Below are 18615 nucleotides of genomic sequence, written 5' to 3'. Positions count from 1 at the left end.
CACTTTTCTGTTGATATTAGTGAACATTTAGACAACGCTTTCTCTAGATGTAGGAATGGGAGGCATGGGCCAGTCCCGCTGTCCCAACTTTCTTCATACGAATTGCTGTTTTTTGTGGCGGACAGGAGTAGGTAGATGGAGAGATGAAGCGTCTAGTGTCCAAGACACCGGTAGGCACTCCAGAAGAGCTAGTGGTCCGTTTGGCTGAAGCTGCAGCCATCACCCGTGAAATACCTGGTTGTTTTGAGAGCGCTAGACAGTTATTAGCAGCCAGATGTTAGTTGTGTAACAACATAAACGGATGATATTTTCAGAAACGACTGTTTGACCACAGTCTCTCAACACTACTAGCATCAAAACCGACATTGGTCTCTAGCAGGCAAACGGAGCGCCTGTGACCTTTATGAAAAAGATTTCTGAGAGACCGCTACCAATCACAAAATTTTTGTTGACGTACTTAAATTATTTAACGAAGCAACATGTTTTGAGTTACAGACATCATGTTCAGGCTACAGTGGTAGTACAGAAAACGTTTAATAATAATACATATAGATACTAAAGTAGGTTTTATAGTGTTGGCATGTTCTGTGGTCATCTCGTGGAGAAAGAGAAGGGAAACCTAATATGGAAGAATATTAACTTCGTTTGTTGGTCCCCTATTTACTTAAAAAATCTTCCACATGAAGTGTCTTCTTGTGGAGCGTTCAGTTGTCTCCATTGCTATGGCTCCTAGAATCTTGTTAACGCTGTTAGCAAACTTGAAATGGACACTTACAACACGTTATGACAATGTATTCCGCTGTACAGTGTTTAACTATAGATGTGTAGATTCTAATGTTATCTGTCACTTGCAGTGTCTCCTATACATCTTGTCGCATCTCTGGTGTTAGTAGACGAATATATTACATTAAAAGACTGTCACAATTTGATGTTAATGACGACAGTATAAAAGATATTCTAGGAAATTACGAAGGTATTTCTATCCGAAGACAGATTCATACACAACTTATTCTTAATCGTTGCGTATTTTGTATTTTAACAGTAGTAAACTGAAGTTGGTGAAGAGATGTGAATTCTTGAAATCTATAGTTTCGTGTAGCAGCTCATTTTTCCACTTCAAGGATGAACACAGTGAAGTGACAAAAGTCATGGAATATGCAAATGGCGATAGTATCGCATACACAAGGTAAAAAAGGGCAGTGCATTGGCGGAGCTGTTATTTGTACTCAGTTGATTAATGTGAAAAGATTTCCGACTTGATTATCGTCTCACGACGGGAATTAAATGACTTTGAAAGGGGAATGGCAGTTGGATTTAGACGCATGGGACATTCCATTTAGGAATTTGTTAGGGAATTCAGTACTCCGAGATCTACAGTGTCAAGAGTGTGCTGACAATGCCAGGCATTATCTCTCACCATGGACAACGCAGTGGCGGCCGACGGCCTTCACTTAACGACCGGTAGCAGCGGCTTTTGCATTGAGTTGTCAGTGCTACCAGACAAGCAACACTGCGTGAAATAACCGGAGAAATCTATTTGGGACGTACGACGAACGTATCCAGTAGGACAGCACGGCGAAATGTGGCGTTAATGGGCTATGGCAGCAGTCGATCGAACCTAGTGCCCTTGCTAACAGCAAGACATCGCTCGCAGCGTCTCTCCTGGGCTCGTAACCATATAGGTTGGACCCAACGCGACTGGAAAGTCGTAGCCTGATCAAATGAGTCCCGGTTTCGGTTGGTAAGAGCTGATGGTGGGGAAGCTGGAAATTTGTGGTAAGGACTATGGGGCCAAACTGCTGAGGTCATCGGTCCCTAGATACTTAATCTAGCCGGCCGGAGTGGCCGAGCGGTTCTAGGCGCTACAGTCTGGAACCGCGCGACCGCTGCGGTTGCAGGTTTGAATCCTGCCTCGGGCATGGATGTGTGTGATGTCCTTAGGTTAGTTAGGTTTAAGTAGTTCTAAGTTCTAGGGGACTGATGACCTCAGAAGTTAAGTCCCATAGTGCTCAGAGCCATACTTAATCTAACTTTAAACTCACTTACGCTAAGGACAACACACATACTCATGCCCGAGGGAGGACTCAGACCTCCGACGGGGGAAGCCGCACGGCTACTCCGCTTGGCTCTGATGGTGAGGTTCGATTGTGGAGCAGACCCTGCAAAGCCATGGGCTCAGGGTGTCAACAAGGCACCTTGCAATCTGGTTGTGGCTGCATCACGGTGTGGGCTGTGTTTACATGGAATGGACTGGGTCCTCTTGTGCAAATGAACCAATCATTGGCTGGAAATGGTTATATTCGGCTACTTGGGGACCATCTGCAGTAAATTCATTGACTTCATGTCCCCAAACAACAATATCACGTCACCGGCCCACAATTATTTGCGACTAGCTTGAAGAACATTCTTGACAATTCGAGTGAATGATTTGGCCGTCCAGATCGCCGAACATGAATCCCATCGAAATTTATGGGACATAATCGAGAGATCAAAAAATGGCTTTGAGCTCTATGCCTAAGATAACATATAGTGATGAGCCAAAACATTATGACCACCGTACGCTTGTTCGCCCACTGCTTGAATACTGCTCAGCAGTGTGGGATCCGTACCAGGTAGGGTTGATAGAAGAGATAGAGAAGGTCCAACGGAGAGCAGCGCGCTTCGTTGCAGGATCATTTAGTAATCGCGAAAGCGTTACGGAGATGATAGGTAAACTCCAGTGGAAGACTGCAAGAGAGACGCTCAGTAGCTCGGGACGGGCTTTTGTTGGTTTCGAGAACATACCTTCACCGAGGAGTCAAGCAGTATATTGTTCCCTCCTACGTATATCTCGCGAAGAGACCATGAGGATAAAATCGGGGAGATTAGAGCCCACTCAGCGGCATACCGACAATCCTTCTTTCCACGAACAATACGAGACTGGAACAGAAGGGAGAACCGATAGAGGTACTCAAGGTACCCTCCGCCACACACCGTCAGGTGGCTTGCGAAGTATGGATGTAGATGCTAAAAACGTGTTGGTCCATCTTTGGAAAGCAATGCTGCAATAATTCTGCGTGAAATGGATCCGAGAACTCAGTGGTAGGCTTACGGATGTATGTGACACCGGATTTCGACACTCAGGTCACATAATTCCTGTAAATTATGTACCGATGGATTGTGGGCCCAGAGTGACGCCCGATGGCGTCCCACATGTGTTCCACTGGGTTCATATCAGACAAATTTGGTGGCTAAGTTGTCTACGTGGATCTACTATCATACTCCTGAAACCAGTGTTGACGATTCTGACCTCGTGACAAAAAAAAAAAAAAAAAATGGTTCAAATGGCTCTGAGCACTATGGGACTTAACTTCTGAGGTCATCAGTCCCCTAAAACTTAGACCTACTTTAACCTAACTAACCTAAGGATATCACACACATCCATGCCCGAGGCAGGATTCGAACCTGCGACCGTTGCGGTCGCGCGGCTCCAGACTGTAGCGCCCTGAACCGCTCGGCCACTTCGGCCGGCTCATCGAGAGATCAATGCGTGCACAACATCCTGCACTGGCAACAGTTTCACAATTATGGACGGCTATAGCGGCAGAATGGATCAATAGTTGTGCAAGAGACCTCCAATTACTTGTAGAGTCCACGCCAGGTTGAGTTCTACATCTACATACATACTCCGCAATCCACCATACGGTGCGTGGCGGAGGGTACCTCGAACCACAACTAGCATCTTCTCTCCCTGTTCCACTCCCGAACAGAACGAGGGAAAAATGACTGCCTATACGGCTCTGTACGAGCCCTAATCACTCTTATCTTATCTTTGTGGTCTTTCCGCGAAATGTAAGTTGGCGGCAGTAAAATTGCACTGCAATCAGCCTCAAATGCTGGTTCTCTAAATTTCTTCGGTATCGATTCACGAAAAGAATGCCTCCTTTCTTCTAGAGACTCCCACCCGAGTTCCTGAAGCATTTCCGTAACACTCGCGTGATGATCAAACCTACCAGTAACAAATCTAGCAGCCCGCCTCTGAATTGCTTCTATGTCCTCCCTCAATCCGACCTGATAGGGATCCCAAATGCTCGAGCAGTACTCAAGAATAGGTAGTATTAGTGTTTTATAAGCGGTCTCCTTTACAGATGAACCACATCTTCCAAAAATTCTACCAATGAACCGAAAACAACTATCCGCCTTCCCCACAACTGCCATTACATGCTTGTCCCACTTCGTATCGCTCTGCAATGTTACGCCCAAATATTTAATCCACGTGATTGTGTCAAGCGCTGCACTACTAATGGAGTATTCAAATATTACAGGATTCTTTTTCCTATTTATCTGCATTAATTTACATTTATCTATGTTTAGAGTTAGCTGCCATTCTTTACACCAATCACAAATCCTGTCCAAGTCATCTTGTACCCTCCTACAGTCACTAAACGACGACACCTTCCTGTACACCACTGCATCATCAGCAAACAGCCGCACATTGCTATCCACTCTATCCAAAAGATCATTTATGTAGATAGAAAAAAACAGCGGAGCTACCACACTTCCCTGGGGCACTTCAGATGATACCCTCACCTCCGATGAACACTCACCATCGAGGACAACGTCCTGGGTTCTATTATTTAAGAAGTCTTCTAGCCACTCGGCTACTGCAGTTGTTGTTGTTGTTGTTGTTGCTGTTGTGGTCTTCAGTCCTGAGACTGGTTTGATGCAGCTCTCCATGCTACTCTATCCTGTGCAAACTTCTTCATGTCACAGTACGTACTGCAACCTACATCCTTCTGAATCTGTTTAGTGTATTCATCTCTTGGTCTCCCTCTACGATTTTTACCCTCCACGCTGGCCTCCAATACTAAATTGGTGATCCCTTGATGCCTCAGAACATGTCCTACCAACCGATCCCTTCTTCTAATCAAGTTGTGCCACAAACTCCTCTTCTCCCCAATTCTATTAAATACCTCCTCATTAGTTATATGATCTACCCATCTAATCTTCAGCATTCTTCTGTAGCACCACATTTCGAAAGCTTCTATTCTCTACTTGTCCAAACTATTTATCGTCCATGTTACACTTCCATACATGGCTACGCTCCATACAAATACTTTCAGAAACGGCTTCCCGACACTTAAATCTATACTCGATGTTAACAAACTTCTCTTCTTCAGAAACGCTTTCCTTGCCATTGCCAGTCTACATTTTATATCCTCTCTACTTCGACCATCATCAGTTATTTTGCTCCCCAAATAGCAAAACTCCTTTACTACTTTAAGTGTCTCATTTCCTAATCTAATTCCCTCAGCATCACCCGACTTAATTCGACTACATTCCATTATCCTCGTTTTGCTTTTGTTGATGTTCATCTTATATCCTCCTTTCAAGACACTGTCCGTTCCGTTCAACTGCTCTTCCAAGTCGTTTGCTGTCTCTGACAGAATTACAATGTCATCGGCGAACCTCAAAGTTTTTATTTCTTCTCAATGGATTTTAATACCTACTCCGAATTTTTCTTTCGTTTCCTTTACTGCTTGGTCAATATACAGATTGAACAAAATCGGGGAGGGGCTACAACCCTGTCTCACTCCCTTCCCAACCACTGCTTCGCTTTCATGCCCCTCAACTCTTGTAACTGCCGTACTGCTACTGCAGTATGCCCGGCAAAAGGAGGTCAGACATGATATTAGGAGGTATCCAATGACTTTTGTCACCTCAGTGTACGTGCGTTACCTCCAAGATGTCCATATTCCAGGTCTTTTCTAAGTAACTGCGTTTTGGTGCCACGCTGGGCGGGCCGTCGCAAAATTTTGCGGCGGAGGGGTGCCGGCGGGTGTCGCCGGCGCGGCGGGCGCGGGCGTTGGGCGAGGTCGGCGGCACGTGGCCCGGCGTGTCACGTGACGCGCGCCGCTCGGGCCGAGGCAGCGGCGCGGCCGCGGCGGCAGTCGGCGCGCCGCCATGACGGGACCAGGAGCTGCCGCGTGGCTGTGGCTGGCGCTGGCCGCGGGCGCAGCCGCCGCCGCCGCGCGCCGCTCGCTCGCCTACTGGGGCGGGCTGGGCGCCGGCCGGCCCTCGCAGCCCATCTGCGTCGACATCCCGCGCAACATGAGCCTCTGCCACGGCATCGGCTACCTCAAGATGCGGCTACCCAACCTGCTGGAGCACGACACCATGGCCGAGGTGTCGCAGCAGGCGGCGTCCTGGCTCCCTCTGCTCAACGTGCGCTGCCACCCCGACACGCAGCTCTTCCTCTGCTCACTGTTCAGCCCCGTGTGCCTCGACCGCGCCATCTACCCGTGCCGGTCGCTCTGCGAGAAGGTTCGCGTCGGCTGCGAGGCGCGCATGAACACCTACGGCTTCCCGTGGCCCGACATGTTCCGCTGTGACAGGTTCCCCGTGGATAACGACATGTGCATCACGCCGCAGGCGCGCGACGACGCCGCCGCCGGTGAGTCGCACGCCCACTTCTCTGGCAGCTGCAGCAGGCGCTTCATTTTCAGTTGCCACGTGCGGTACTGCGTTCATTGTTGCAACGTGCACCCCCGTACTGTCTCATTGGGTGGAGGGAAGCACTGCAGAAACCGTCACTGGCAACCTGACAAATATCGTAGCCAATTTTCTATTTTATTACATTAGATTTTTTGCCCCGTAGATACACGGCAAGGAGATCTTCAACGGTGTAGACATGTCGTAAACTGAAAATACGTAATACGTATTTAAAAGAAAAGCTATAATTCCTTCCACAGATCCTGAGTTAAATGGTCCTCGGGGATGAGGAATTAATGGAAAGGTCTGCACGTCCCTATTATTCTGAAATTCATTTGCTCGAAGGAATACTTCTAATCTAATCCAAATTGGCCCAGTCTAAATCTGTATGTCCTGTCAGGCCTTTGAACGGTTTCTCCCGATATTGGTCCATTGTTACTATACTATCTCTCGAAGTTTACTTGTACTCTTCCCAGACGGTAATGGATATCATTCACTCCAATCTCAAATAATGCTATAGCTTGACACTTTCACGAAAACAAGAAAATAAATTAGAGACGAAAGAGCGCCAGATATTTGTTGAGAACACCAGAGAGTTGGGGTATCCTGTTATTTTTTATTATTACATGGATCTGATCAGCCAGTCGTTGTTGTGTTAAAAATTTTAATTCTGGGTATCTGGTAATATATGTTGTGTATACTTGTGATCTGTATCCAGTTGCGTTGGTTCCTAAGTTTGTTGCTTGGTAATAACAGAACATGAGGTGTCGGTTAACTTCATCTGACCAACTCATCCTCTGTCTTTGTTTTCCTTCTAGGGTGGTTGCAGGAAGCATATCCTGCAAAACACCTCTATTTGGATTTAATCATTTTCCATGTGCCTAGCAGTGTCGTTACCATTGTGGACAGGCATAGGGTCAAGCGTCGTCCCCGACCATGACAGCGCTTGTCCGAGGCTTCATTAGTTCTGTCCTGAACCAACTAATCACACTAAATGGGGGGTTAGCCCTGTTAGTGGTTTTTTCTTTTCGTCGCCTTTTACGACTGGCAGAACATACCGGAGGCCTATTCTTTTCCCGGTCCTCCACGGGTTTATTATTATTATTATTATTATTACTTTTATTATTATTAGTAATATAGTAGATTAATGTGTTAATTCTGGGGTTCATTACTCACGACATACCAACCCCAAGGCCATTCCTTGAATTGGGTATGAAGTGACACAATTACGTAAGAGCAGTCGCGATTGTGACAAAGCCTTTGATTCATTCATAGGATTCTCTTCGTTTTCTCTGTCATTTGCATGATCTATAGGCCTACTAGTATACAGCTTAAATGTATAGAGCCTATATCATATTAGGTTAACAGAGAACCTGATGCATACTGAGAGAAGAGCAACAAGAGTGGTCAAATACTGTACTAAAAGTTGTTTTTTAATGGACAGAAAACTAGTCGCATGATAATTTTCATTATTATAATGTGACCACTATGCTTTCCATCAAAAATAATTTATAGTTAAGTAGGTGCCAACATAGCATCTGGTTAGTTTTTTTTTATGAGGAAGTTAACACGCTAGTGCTCAAGGTAAGGCCCTTGATTTCTCACGGAAAGCTCATGGGAAAGAATTCCAATATTCGATTTGTGGAACAGGCTCCATGAAAACCTCACACAGAACCTATAAACTCCAGAGAAATGGAAGAAACCATAATGCCGCACAACACAAAGTACTCTCAGCTATGCACTTTAATTTGTCAAGTTTGGATGTAGATAAAAAAACAGGAAATCTATACATTATTTTTTTTACTTCTTAAATTTTCCGCCTGTTGATTGGGCTCCTTTTCCGTTTCCCTTCTGTCAGTCTCCATGACAAACTTTCGTCTGAGAATATTTGCAGAAATGTACGGGTGATCTTCCAGTCAACTTCAGCGTAGCTCTTCTTCAGGTCCGATGCTGGTACTTTTAGACGTATTCTGATCCACTGTTTGCTAGCGACATGCAGCGAGTGCACAAGCTGACTATGCTGTGAGAGGTGGTGGAGTGGTTGGCACATTGGATTTTTAATCGAGTGGTGCGGGGTTGAAATCCTCTTTCAGCCATCCTGATTTACGTTTTCCGTGACTTCTCTAAACCGATCGAGGTGATGTTCTGGATGTTTCCCATGAAAAGGACACGGCCGATTTCCTTCTTCATCCTTGCCTTATCCTATATGGTATTATTGCTAATAACCTCGTCGTCAGTTGGACGTTGAACCCCAACTTTCCTCTCTTTTCAGCTGTTCATGTCAGATTAGGCCAACAGGAAACTTTGTGCTTATACACACCTAAATCTTCCATCCTTCTCGTTGAAAATTGCAGCAAAAGTTCTCGTACTTCCCTATCCAACAATAATAGGCGTTACTGCCGCCGAGGTACAGTTACGGCTCCGTTAGTGACAAAGCATACGGTACGTGAACTATAATTACTCTTTAAGTACGTCTAATGAAGTCCTGTATCTTACATATCTTAATAACTTGACTCCATACATTAACGAGACCTGTAGAGAATCTCGGTCTGAGTGATAACAAATGCTCGCAACTTAATGGGTTTTTAACAGTGTAACAGTAAATGGAAGTCACTGCAGACATGGCTATTTTATGATGAATATGAAATCCACTACATCAACGTTTGGGGCGAAATATAGCTAGTAAATGGCTTGTAAATGTGACGATGGAAAAGCTGTCATAAACTGTTGTGGTTGTTTTATGCCTTATTTGTGTGCATAGGAGGTACGTGTCATATAAGAGCTTTGTTCACCTCTGCTACGAGTGGCTTCCCAGAAGTGCAGTACCTTGTGGTCCATCTCGATAACATTTGTATAAAAACAGTCACACTTTGGTTTATTGATTTTATACCAGCTACAGGTCGGCTGTATTATCTGTGAGATGTAACTGTAGTGTTTCGAGTGGACGCACTAACATTACGAAATGTTTAAGTGAATCCATCAGTAGTCATATTAAGTATTTCAGTCTTAATTAAGATAATCGTTATTGTCATCTGTAGAAATTTGTTGTTCCAAATGGACAACTTTAAATATGCTACTGCACATTTAACGGATTCCACAGATGTGTGTTCTTGTTATTATTTATTCTTGCCCGTAACCACGTTGTCCTACAGAGAACACAGCATTTGGTCAGAAGTGTTGCGGGAGTGAACATCTATAGTGATATTTTGCGCATCTAGAGTCGAGCAGCAATGTAAAATAGATATTTATGCTAAATTTCGACTGGTGTCTTATATGCCCCAGTGATAGTCTCGGTTACCCACATGTTTTAATTTTAGTAGATGACATGCACGTGAAGATCCGGTATCAAACCTCGAAATACACCGTACAGTATAAATTTACTAAATGCTTATTCCTTATGGTTTTCAAACTGTCTTACATCATCGTTCAAGCAGTGATTTCCTACAACTATATGTATTACTAGATATATAAAAATACTAATAGCTGCTTATGGATTAATGGACTTGGTGATGTGAACAACTGCAGCACATACTCGTTTAGGGAAATCAGCTACTCTCGTAGAAACATTTGATGCTCTCTGCGGTAACCGAGTACTCAGTTTATGACATCGTTATCTCGAAATCTTAAATGCTGTTATGTGTGAAGTTAACACTGTGTAGGACACAAATATCACAATATCGTTTGAGAGTAAATCTATCACTGTACAACTGTCCGAAATTCCTCGAAGATGTTCAATTATGTACGACTCACTTTACATATAGAAGAATTATGTTTATTTGCTTCTGTACTCTTAAGGTGAACGTGACGTAATGAGAACAAAAAGATGCACAGTCAGTGAACATTGCAGACTTACGGGGAAACACATGTCAACTGTTTCGTGAATAAAAAAAAAAGTGTGGGCTGCACGAAGACAGCTTTTTCCTTTGTATTCAACAAGGCTGGGGCATCAGCCGAGACACCTTCTTAAAAACGGTCCAATTATACAACTGCATGACGGAAGACCTAAGTCAACAGTCCAGACAAAGCACAAGCGACCACGTTCGTGATGGTAGGCAGGGGACGCCGATCGTAGCTGCTGCGATACAGAAGAATGAACGAGAAATATTTTGTCTTTACTGACATCGTGCGTCCTCTTTCACGTTCCCGAAACAAAAAAAAAAAAAATCGTACAGCTCGACCTGGGAAGTGGGCCAGGACTTGAGATGCCAGTTCAGTGCTGACAGAAGTTCACAGAGATTGAAGCTTCAGCACAGTGAAAAACTTACCTTTCTGAATGCTCACGTGACAGTTAGGTCACGTGAGAATAAAGTGCCAAATGCTTGTAAGTTCATGTTCCACTCTGTTAGACTGTACGATAGAAATACCGGAATCGTATTCGTATCAGTGATCCTTCACTACTGATACAATGTGTTCTTCGCTCAATATAATGGAAGGTTTCATATCGTTGGCAGTTTCGCTACAAAAACTTGTTCCTGGCGATGTTACAATTCATTGCAAAGTTCTCTGGTGTAAATATCTTCTGTAGATCTAGCAAATGCTTTGCAACTCTCTGTCTCCCATTGTTACATACGTGGAGTGATATTCTAAGAGTTTAAGGAAGTGTAGAAAATCGTGAGGACGAGCACGTATTATTCTCGGTTTATTGAGTACACCGTGACAGAACAGAGAGGTTCCGGAACAGCTTTGGATATGAGGAAGTATTTGTCTGAAATAACACAGAACGCGATGACACAGAGAAACCCACTGCGGTTCCCATTGTCACGTCAGTATGTCTCTGTCAAACTGCCTGTCAGTTCTACGTCACTGCTAAGGTCTTTATCAGACACAGCCACCCAGCTCAGAGCAGCACCGATTTTTGGTATTCAGGTCGAGGGATGTATAGCTCATTGTGCTTCCCCTTCGCATGATGGATGATTATTTGAAACATTGCTCTAAAATTACAATAGATGTGTAAAATGTGTAAGGAGTAAACTCTAGGCCTTCTATCACTTACAGAACACACTCTACATTGAGGAGGACACAGTTAGCGTCCTAGTAGTTTATACAGGACGCATATTACCCACATACATTTAGTTAGATTAGATATGGAGAACTGCTGTGAGGCATACGTCAAAAGTAATCCAAATTTCTTTTGTCGTTGCTGTTGACATTAGAAGCGAATGATGAAATTAAAACGCAACCCACCGTCTCTGAATTATATTGTTGGTATTTCATGGGCACATTTTCGTAGAGTAAGTAAACAGAAATTATGACAGTTTAAATGGATAAAAATACTTGTCGCAAGAGGGTTCAGGGGATTTGCCAGTTATGTTAACTCGTTATCAGCGCATGTACTGTCAAATGCTTGCACAGTCTAAAATTTGGTGGAGGAACACTTGTTTCCCTCAGTGTACATCAGAATTTTTATAGAGCTTGGTGAATTCCTGATAAAATAGAAACATAAACAGGAAATGAGACATTCGAACCATAATGCAAAACACCTGTAGATTTAAATAAAAAATAATGTTATTAGCACTGTCACTGAAGTTTGCCGATTTTCGGGGTAGCACTAAAAGAGAACCTTGTTAATCTATATGTCAGTTTCTTAATCTCGCTAGATATATTTATTAGCATTCGAAGGTAGGAAGAAAGAAACATTAGGTGTGAGTGTCACGTCGTCGGACCTCGTGGTTTAGCGGTAAAGCGCTTGCCTAGAAACCTAGAGGTCGCGGAACCAAATCCCGGTCGAGTCACGGAAATTTTCGGTCTGCATTTACTCTGCCTTCACCATTCAACGATTTGAGGAGTTGCCAGGAACAACACGTGATTTGCATTCCACGTTAAAATATAGGTCCCTTTTTCCCATTACTGTACCCTGTCAACGACGATGTTATCAATGAAGCACAAGGTCGGATTAAACAATGATAGCCGGCCAGAGTGGCCGAGATGTTCTAGGCGCTACAGTCTGGAGCCGCGTGACCGCTACGGTCGCAGGTTTGAATCCTGCCTCGGGCATGGATGTGTGTGATGTCCTTAGGTTAGTTAGGTTTAAGTAGTTCTAAGTTCTAGGGGACTGGTGACCTCAGATGTTAAGTCCCATAGTGCTCAGAGCCATTTGAACCATTTGAACAACAATAAAAAGCAGTATACTGTTACAGAAAGTGATCGTATAGTAGTCACCAGAGGACTGAAATTAAAATGTACACAAGACACATAATGATGAGTCCAGCAGCATGTCCTCACTAATTTCTGTTAATGTTAAGAGGACCACGTTGGATAATGATAGTTCAGACCCTCGTAACGATACAAATGTTTATAAGGAAGAAAATCAACGACAGAAAATCTGGCGTGTAAAAATTTGGCCTTAGCTTCAGCCTCAGCTGCTTGTTAGGGAAAACCGAGCACAAACTCAACATACGACTGTTACTTTTCCATAGTATCAGATATAGTCAGGCAATGACATACTCATTTCTTGAATAAGCCCACTGTCGATTTCTCGACGGATATGAGCTCTTAACCTTCCTTCCTATTCAGTTTTCCATCGGTCCTTTCTGATTCATTGTTTCCGCTGTATCGCGGAACCAACGAAATAGAATGCTTAAATGAATCCATATTGGAACCTTGTATCTTCTACCGTCATTCCGTTAGGAGAGAGTGTGAATGTTTCCCAGAAAAGTGATAATAAACGGAATAACTATAAAACCGAAATAAAGCCACGCGACGTTGGCGCTGCAAAATGCCCATAAGTGAAGTAAGGTTAACTGGAAAATATTATTCCTGATATTGAGAATTGTAAACAACGAGATGACATTTAAATGTAGGATGCCTACAGGGCGAGTAATAAAAAGGGTCGTTCACATCACCAATGAAATGAACCTAACAAAAAAATGGTTCAAATGGCTCTCAGCACTATGGGACTTAACATCTGAGGTCATCAGTCCCCTAAAACTTAGAACTAATTAAACTTAACTAGCCTAAGGACATCACACACATCCACGCCCGAGGCAAGATTCGAACCTGCGACCGTAGCAGTCGCGCGGTTCCGGACTGAAGCGCCTAGAACCGCTCGGCCACCGTGGCCGGCAATGAACTAAAAGAAACAAATTAACTAAAATGAATTTTATTCCTAGTGATTCTCTGAATGAGAATTTCATACATTAGCTGCAATGAGCATAGATTATTACCCAATTGTGACATGAAAATTTGGTTTGGGGCGGAACGCGAATCTGGCTTTCTCGCTTATCGTTAGCGGTTGCCAGAATCATTTTAGCTATCCGTGCACGTTCTCCGGACCGATCCAAACCGCCATTTATCACTGACCACTTCCTTATATCGTAGTCTTATGTACGCCTCTCTTAAAGCTCGCAACATTACTTGATTGCTTCTCAGGGACAATGACGCTACTACAAGGAACTGAGACCATTTTATCGTCTTATGCCCCACCTCGGCTTATGATACTTGCATGTTATTTGACGGTCAGCAGCTATACGAAATATTATTCCAAATTATTCGCTGAACGTGAATTTCATGACCTCAGTAGTTTGGATCTAGCCGGGGAGCGTGCACGGATATCCGAAACGGTTAAAGCGACCGTCGCGATAAGCAATAAATTTGGGCTAGGGTACAAATCTTCATGTCGCAATTGAACAATACATCTATATTCACCACAGCTGACGTCTTGAAAGTCGCATTCAGCGAATAATTTGGAATAATATTTCATTTAGTTACGACGTCCTCAACTGGTATCACGAGGCTGAATATCATACAATTACTGATCGTCAAATCATATGCAAGTAACATGCATATCTTATGCAGCTAAAATTCTGAGAGAAGAACTTCTTTGAAGTTTGAAAAGTAGAGGAGAGGTGCTGGCGGATGTAAAGCTGCGTGGGCGGGTCGCTATTTCTGCTCGGGTAACTCTGTCAGTAGAGCATTTTCCGGCGAAAGGCTCTGACACACAGTTTTAATCTGCCAGCAAGATCCTTTACGCGACTCTGGGAAGATAAAAATGTATTATCGATTAGATTTTTGGCGTACAGGCGTAAAAACCACATTTCTTCACTGGATATTTTGACTTTATGCAGTTCGGGCATCTTTCGAGTGAGCCTCTAGGCTGCAGCTCACAGATACACGAATTTTTGAGAAATGTAGATTATGATATACAACACTGTGACAGCTTTATAATCTTATAACAAGGACGTGGAAACAGTAAACTGCTATTTCGAGAGGAACAGGGAAAATAACATGTCTTCGATCATTGCTATTGCTTCAGACCCTGCAGCAATTAGGACCCCAAGGGTAGAGAACGTTCGTGTACTATCCTCTGCGCCTCCTCACGGCCACTGTGGTAAGATTCTGCCAGCTCCAGATAACAGAAGCTGTATTCGTACACCGTATCTAATGCTGGGTGGCCCATATTAAAAATTCTTTTCAAATGATTCGATTGATTCACGTGCACCACATAGAGATGATGACTACTGACTCATCGAAAATCGTGATGTCTGCATCAGTATTTGTCAGACCTTACAGTCTGAACAAATATATATTAAATTCATATATATATATTAAATTCATCAAGAAAATGCCCTTCTGATTCGATTATACAAAAATAACCAACAAAAAATCCAGTAGCCATTTTGTAATACACTATTAAACTTCCATTTACATCTATATATATACCCCACAAGCCAATTTACGGTACATTGTTCAATATTACAAAGGCGTGCTGAAAAGTAATGCCTCCGAATTTTTTATGTGAAAACTCGTAAGGATCTTTAAGTAAAACAAAGTTTATTAACATTCTACATTTCAATTATTGACGTCTACATATTTATTTGCCAACATAGTTACTCTTGCGTTGATAGCGTCACTGTAGAATATTTGACTTTCTTCAGGGAGCCGCAACCTCACCTCTGCTTGCGCCGCTTCATCGCCATCAAAGTGAAGTCTTCGAAGGTGGTTTTTAAGTTTTGGAAACTGATGGAGCTCTGTCACACACGTTGAAGCTAGCATCGCCTTCCCTTCATTACGAGCGTGAATAACCCAAAATCGCACGTTACCATACACATATTTCAAATCTTTAGAACGAAATACATCACTGATTCCCCGTATCAGGGATCCGACAGCTTATCGGTAGGTTTGTGGAGGTATGTGGCACTAGATGTCTACGCATAAGCCACGTAATTCGCGTAAATAACAGGCCACTAATTTGCGAACTCGGTGATGGCGCCCGATAGCGATCCAAATGGGTTCCATAGGATTTACGTCAGACGAATTTGATCGCTGAGACATCAACGTGAGTTGATTATAATGCTCCTCAAACGATAGTAGCACATTTCTGGCTCCGAGACTAGGGCAGTTATACTGCTGAAAGATGACATCGCCGCCGGGGGAAGACATCAAGCAAAGTCGTGCAGGTGGTTCGCAGCTGTCAGCTTGTCTTCGATTACTGCCACAGTTCCCATTCCAAAGGCAGAAGAATGTCTCCCATATCATCATACTGCTCCCTCCAGCCTGCGTCCGTGGCGTGCTGCACGTTTCGAGCCGCCGTTCATCTCAATGACGGCGTTTGTGGAGACGACCAGCGACATAGTGTAGCAAAACTGTGATTCGCCCGAAAAGCCGACTCGTTCGCACTGATCAACGATTGAATCCCGATGCCCCGTGCGCACTGCAGTCGTAAGTGACGATGTCGTTAGATCAACATGTCAACACGTGGTGGTGATCTGCTGCGGAGCTCCATGTTCAACAATGTACGATGAACTGTTTGCAGCCGCGGGGGATTAGCCGAGCGGTCTAGGCCCTGCAGTCATAGATTGTGCGGCTGGTCCTGGCGGAGGTTCGAGTCCTCCCTCGGGCGTGGGTGTGTGTGTTTGTTCTTAGGATAATTTAGATTAAGTAGTGTGTAAGCTTAGGGACTGATGACCTTAACAGTTAAGTCCTATAAGATTTCACACACATTTGAACATTTTTTTTTAACTGTGTGCTCTGAAACACTTGCGTGTGCAAGAGCATTGTGCTCTTTCGGCAGAGATGCCATATATCACCATCTATTTTACAGAGCAGACAAGTCTACGAACCCCACGTTCTATGAAGAGTCGTGGACGACCAACCATTTGGCACCTAGTTGTAGTTTCACTATCCGTCAACCTCTTTCCGTAGAAGCTCACGACAGTAGCACGTGAACAATCGACCAATGCTCGTTCACAGCCTCTGCGTAATAATAATATACCCTTTGTCAGAGCCACTTACGTCAATGGATTACCCAATTTGCAGCCCATATCTTCGCTGCAGTGATCCCCCTTCCGGGTCTGCTCTGCTTATATGCTTTTGTTACCACGACACGTGCCCGTAACGCCACTAGGCGGCGTCCAACGTCTCTCTGGGCAGTGGTCATAATGTTTTGGCTTATCGCTGTAGTTACACGGAACCCTCCAGCTGCAGAGGGATGCAACTTGTTTCAGCGAAGTAGGAAAGTCGACCGAGTAATATGCATGGCATATAATACCTCAACCGATATTGGGAACACAACAAAAAATTGTAAGGCATTACTTATCAGCACGCCCTCGTATTTATTTTCTTTCTTATTCCACTGCGGTACTGATTAATTGAAAAATGACTATTTATGTATATCTCTGTGCACCCTAATCTTTTTCATCTCATTCTCACGACGCTACGAGTGATATACGACGATGGCAGAGTAATGGTCGCACAGTCTTCTTCGAGTACAGGTTCTATATAGTTGCCCAACAGGGTTTGGCGCGATCTATATCTTATGTTTTCAAAGGATTCCCATTTTAGTTCCCCGAGAATTTCTGTTACATTTTCGTCCTTTTAAGATGCTCCCAACGCAGCTCTGAATTCGTTCGCGGTCTGTTGTCATGCCTAATTGATAACGACTCCAAACACTTGAACAATGCTGTAGAAATTGTTGTACTAGGACCTCGTATTTGATTTCTTTTTTCCCCAGAACACTTCCAACAAATGCAAGTTTTCAACGTGCCTACATCAATAATGATTTTAAGTGATCGTCAAATTTTATGTCTTCTTGGTATTATCCCTGAACATGTATACGATGTTCACCACTAATTTTGTAATAAGATGCTATCGGGTTCTTTCTGCTTGTTATAAGTATTGTCTTACATTTAACTACATTTAATGAGAGCTGCCATTTATTACACAGAGCAGAAATTTAGTCCATGTCATTTTGCAATTCCTGATCCTATCTTTCGCCTAAACCGCTGGAGTACAAGTATGCATATTTTGTTCTTAACAACGAGAAAGAGAGATTGAAAATCCCGCAGAAAAATTTACGATCAGGTGCTCTTTGAGAAGCTAGTTTTACTCAATCACATTGCGTACCGGTTGTCAGAGACATCCGGCATCAAAAATGGCTCTAAGCACTATGGGACTAAACATCTGAGGTCCTCAGTCCCCTAGACTTAGAACTACTTAAATCTAATTAACCTAAGGACATCACACACATCCATGCCCGAGGCAGAATTCGAACCTGCGACCGTAGCAGCAGCGCTGTTCCGGACTGAAGCGCCTAGAACCGCTCGGCCACAGCGGCCGGCACATCCTGCATCACTATATGCTGTCATACTACCTGAAATCAGTCAGCAGTGCGATATTGAAGACTTTTCAGTAGTTGCCTGATGTCTTCTCACGCGTTCAGTCGTGTACTAGTGTCTGGTTAGCAAAATGTGACGATAAGATGATGATGATGATGATGATGATGATGATGATGATGATGATTATGATGATGACGCTGGACTTTGTTGTCGATATATTGTACCAACCTGACACAGTGTATGTTCCCGCGACCACTCTGAGCCGGCCAGAGTGGTCGTGCTGTTCTAGGCGCTACAGTCTGGAGTCGAGCGACCGCTACGGTCGCAGGTTCGAATCCTGCCTCGGGCATGGATGTGTGTGATGACATTAGGTTAGTTAGGTTTAATTAGTTCTAAGTTCTAGGCGACTGATGACCTCAGAAGTTAAGTCGCATAGTGCTCAGAGCCATTTGAACCATTTTTGACCACTCTGATGAGCGCTGTACAGCAATTTGCTGTGTTGCATACGCATTCGATATATTCAAGAAAAGAATTCAACTTACTACCAGCTTGTAGAACAGTCTTCTAGAGGGTCTCCGTGGTTGACGTCATC

The 18615-nt window shown here is 43.8% G+C and overlaps 1 protein-coding gene across 1 annotated transcript in view; it reads left to right on the top strand.

The window, feature by feature from the left end:
* Window positions 1-5943: 5943 nt before the first annotated feature.
* The window catches only part of LOC124556299 (secreted frizzled-related protein 1-like), a 416152-nt gene continuing 403480 nt past the window's right edge, over window positions 5944-18615 (top strand). The window contains exon 1 of the mRNA XM_047130274.1: window positions 5944-6433. Coding sequence (XP_046986230.1) covers window positions 5944-6433 — 490 coding nt within the window. The remainder of the gene's footprint in view (window positions 6434-18615) is intronic.

This window comes from Schistocerca americana, chromosome X, assembly GCF_021461395.2.
Source record: "Schistocerca americana isolate TAMUIC-IGC-003095 chromosome X, iqSchAmer2.1, whole genome shotgun sequence".
NCBI lineage: Eukaryota > Metazoa > Arthropoda > Insecta > Orthoptera > Acrididae > Schistocerca > Schistocerca americana.
The sequence above is the reverse complement of the archived record's forward strand: the minus strand, read 5'-3'. Positions and strand labels throughout refer to the sequence as shown.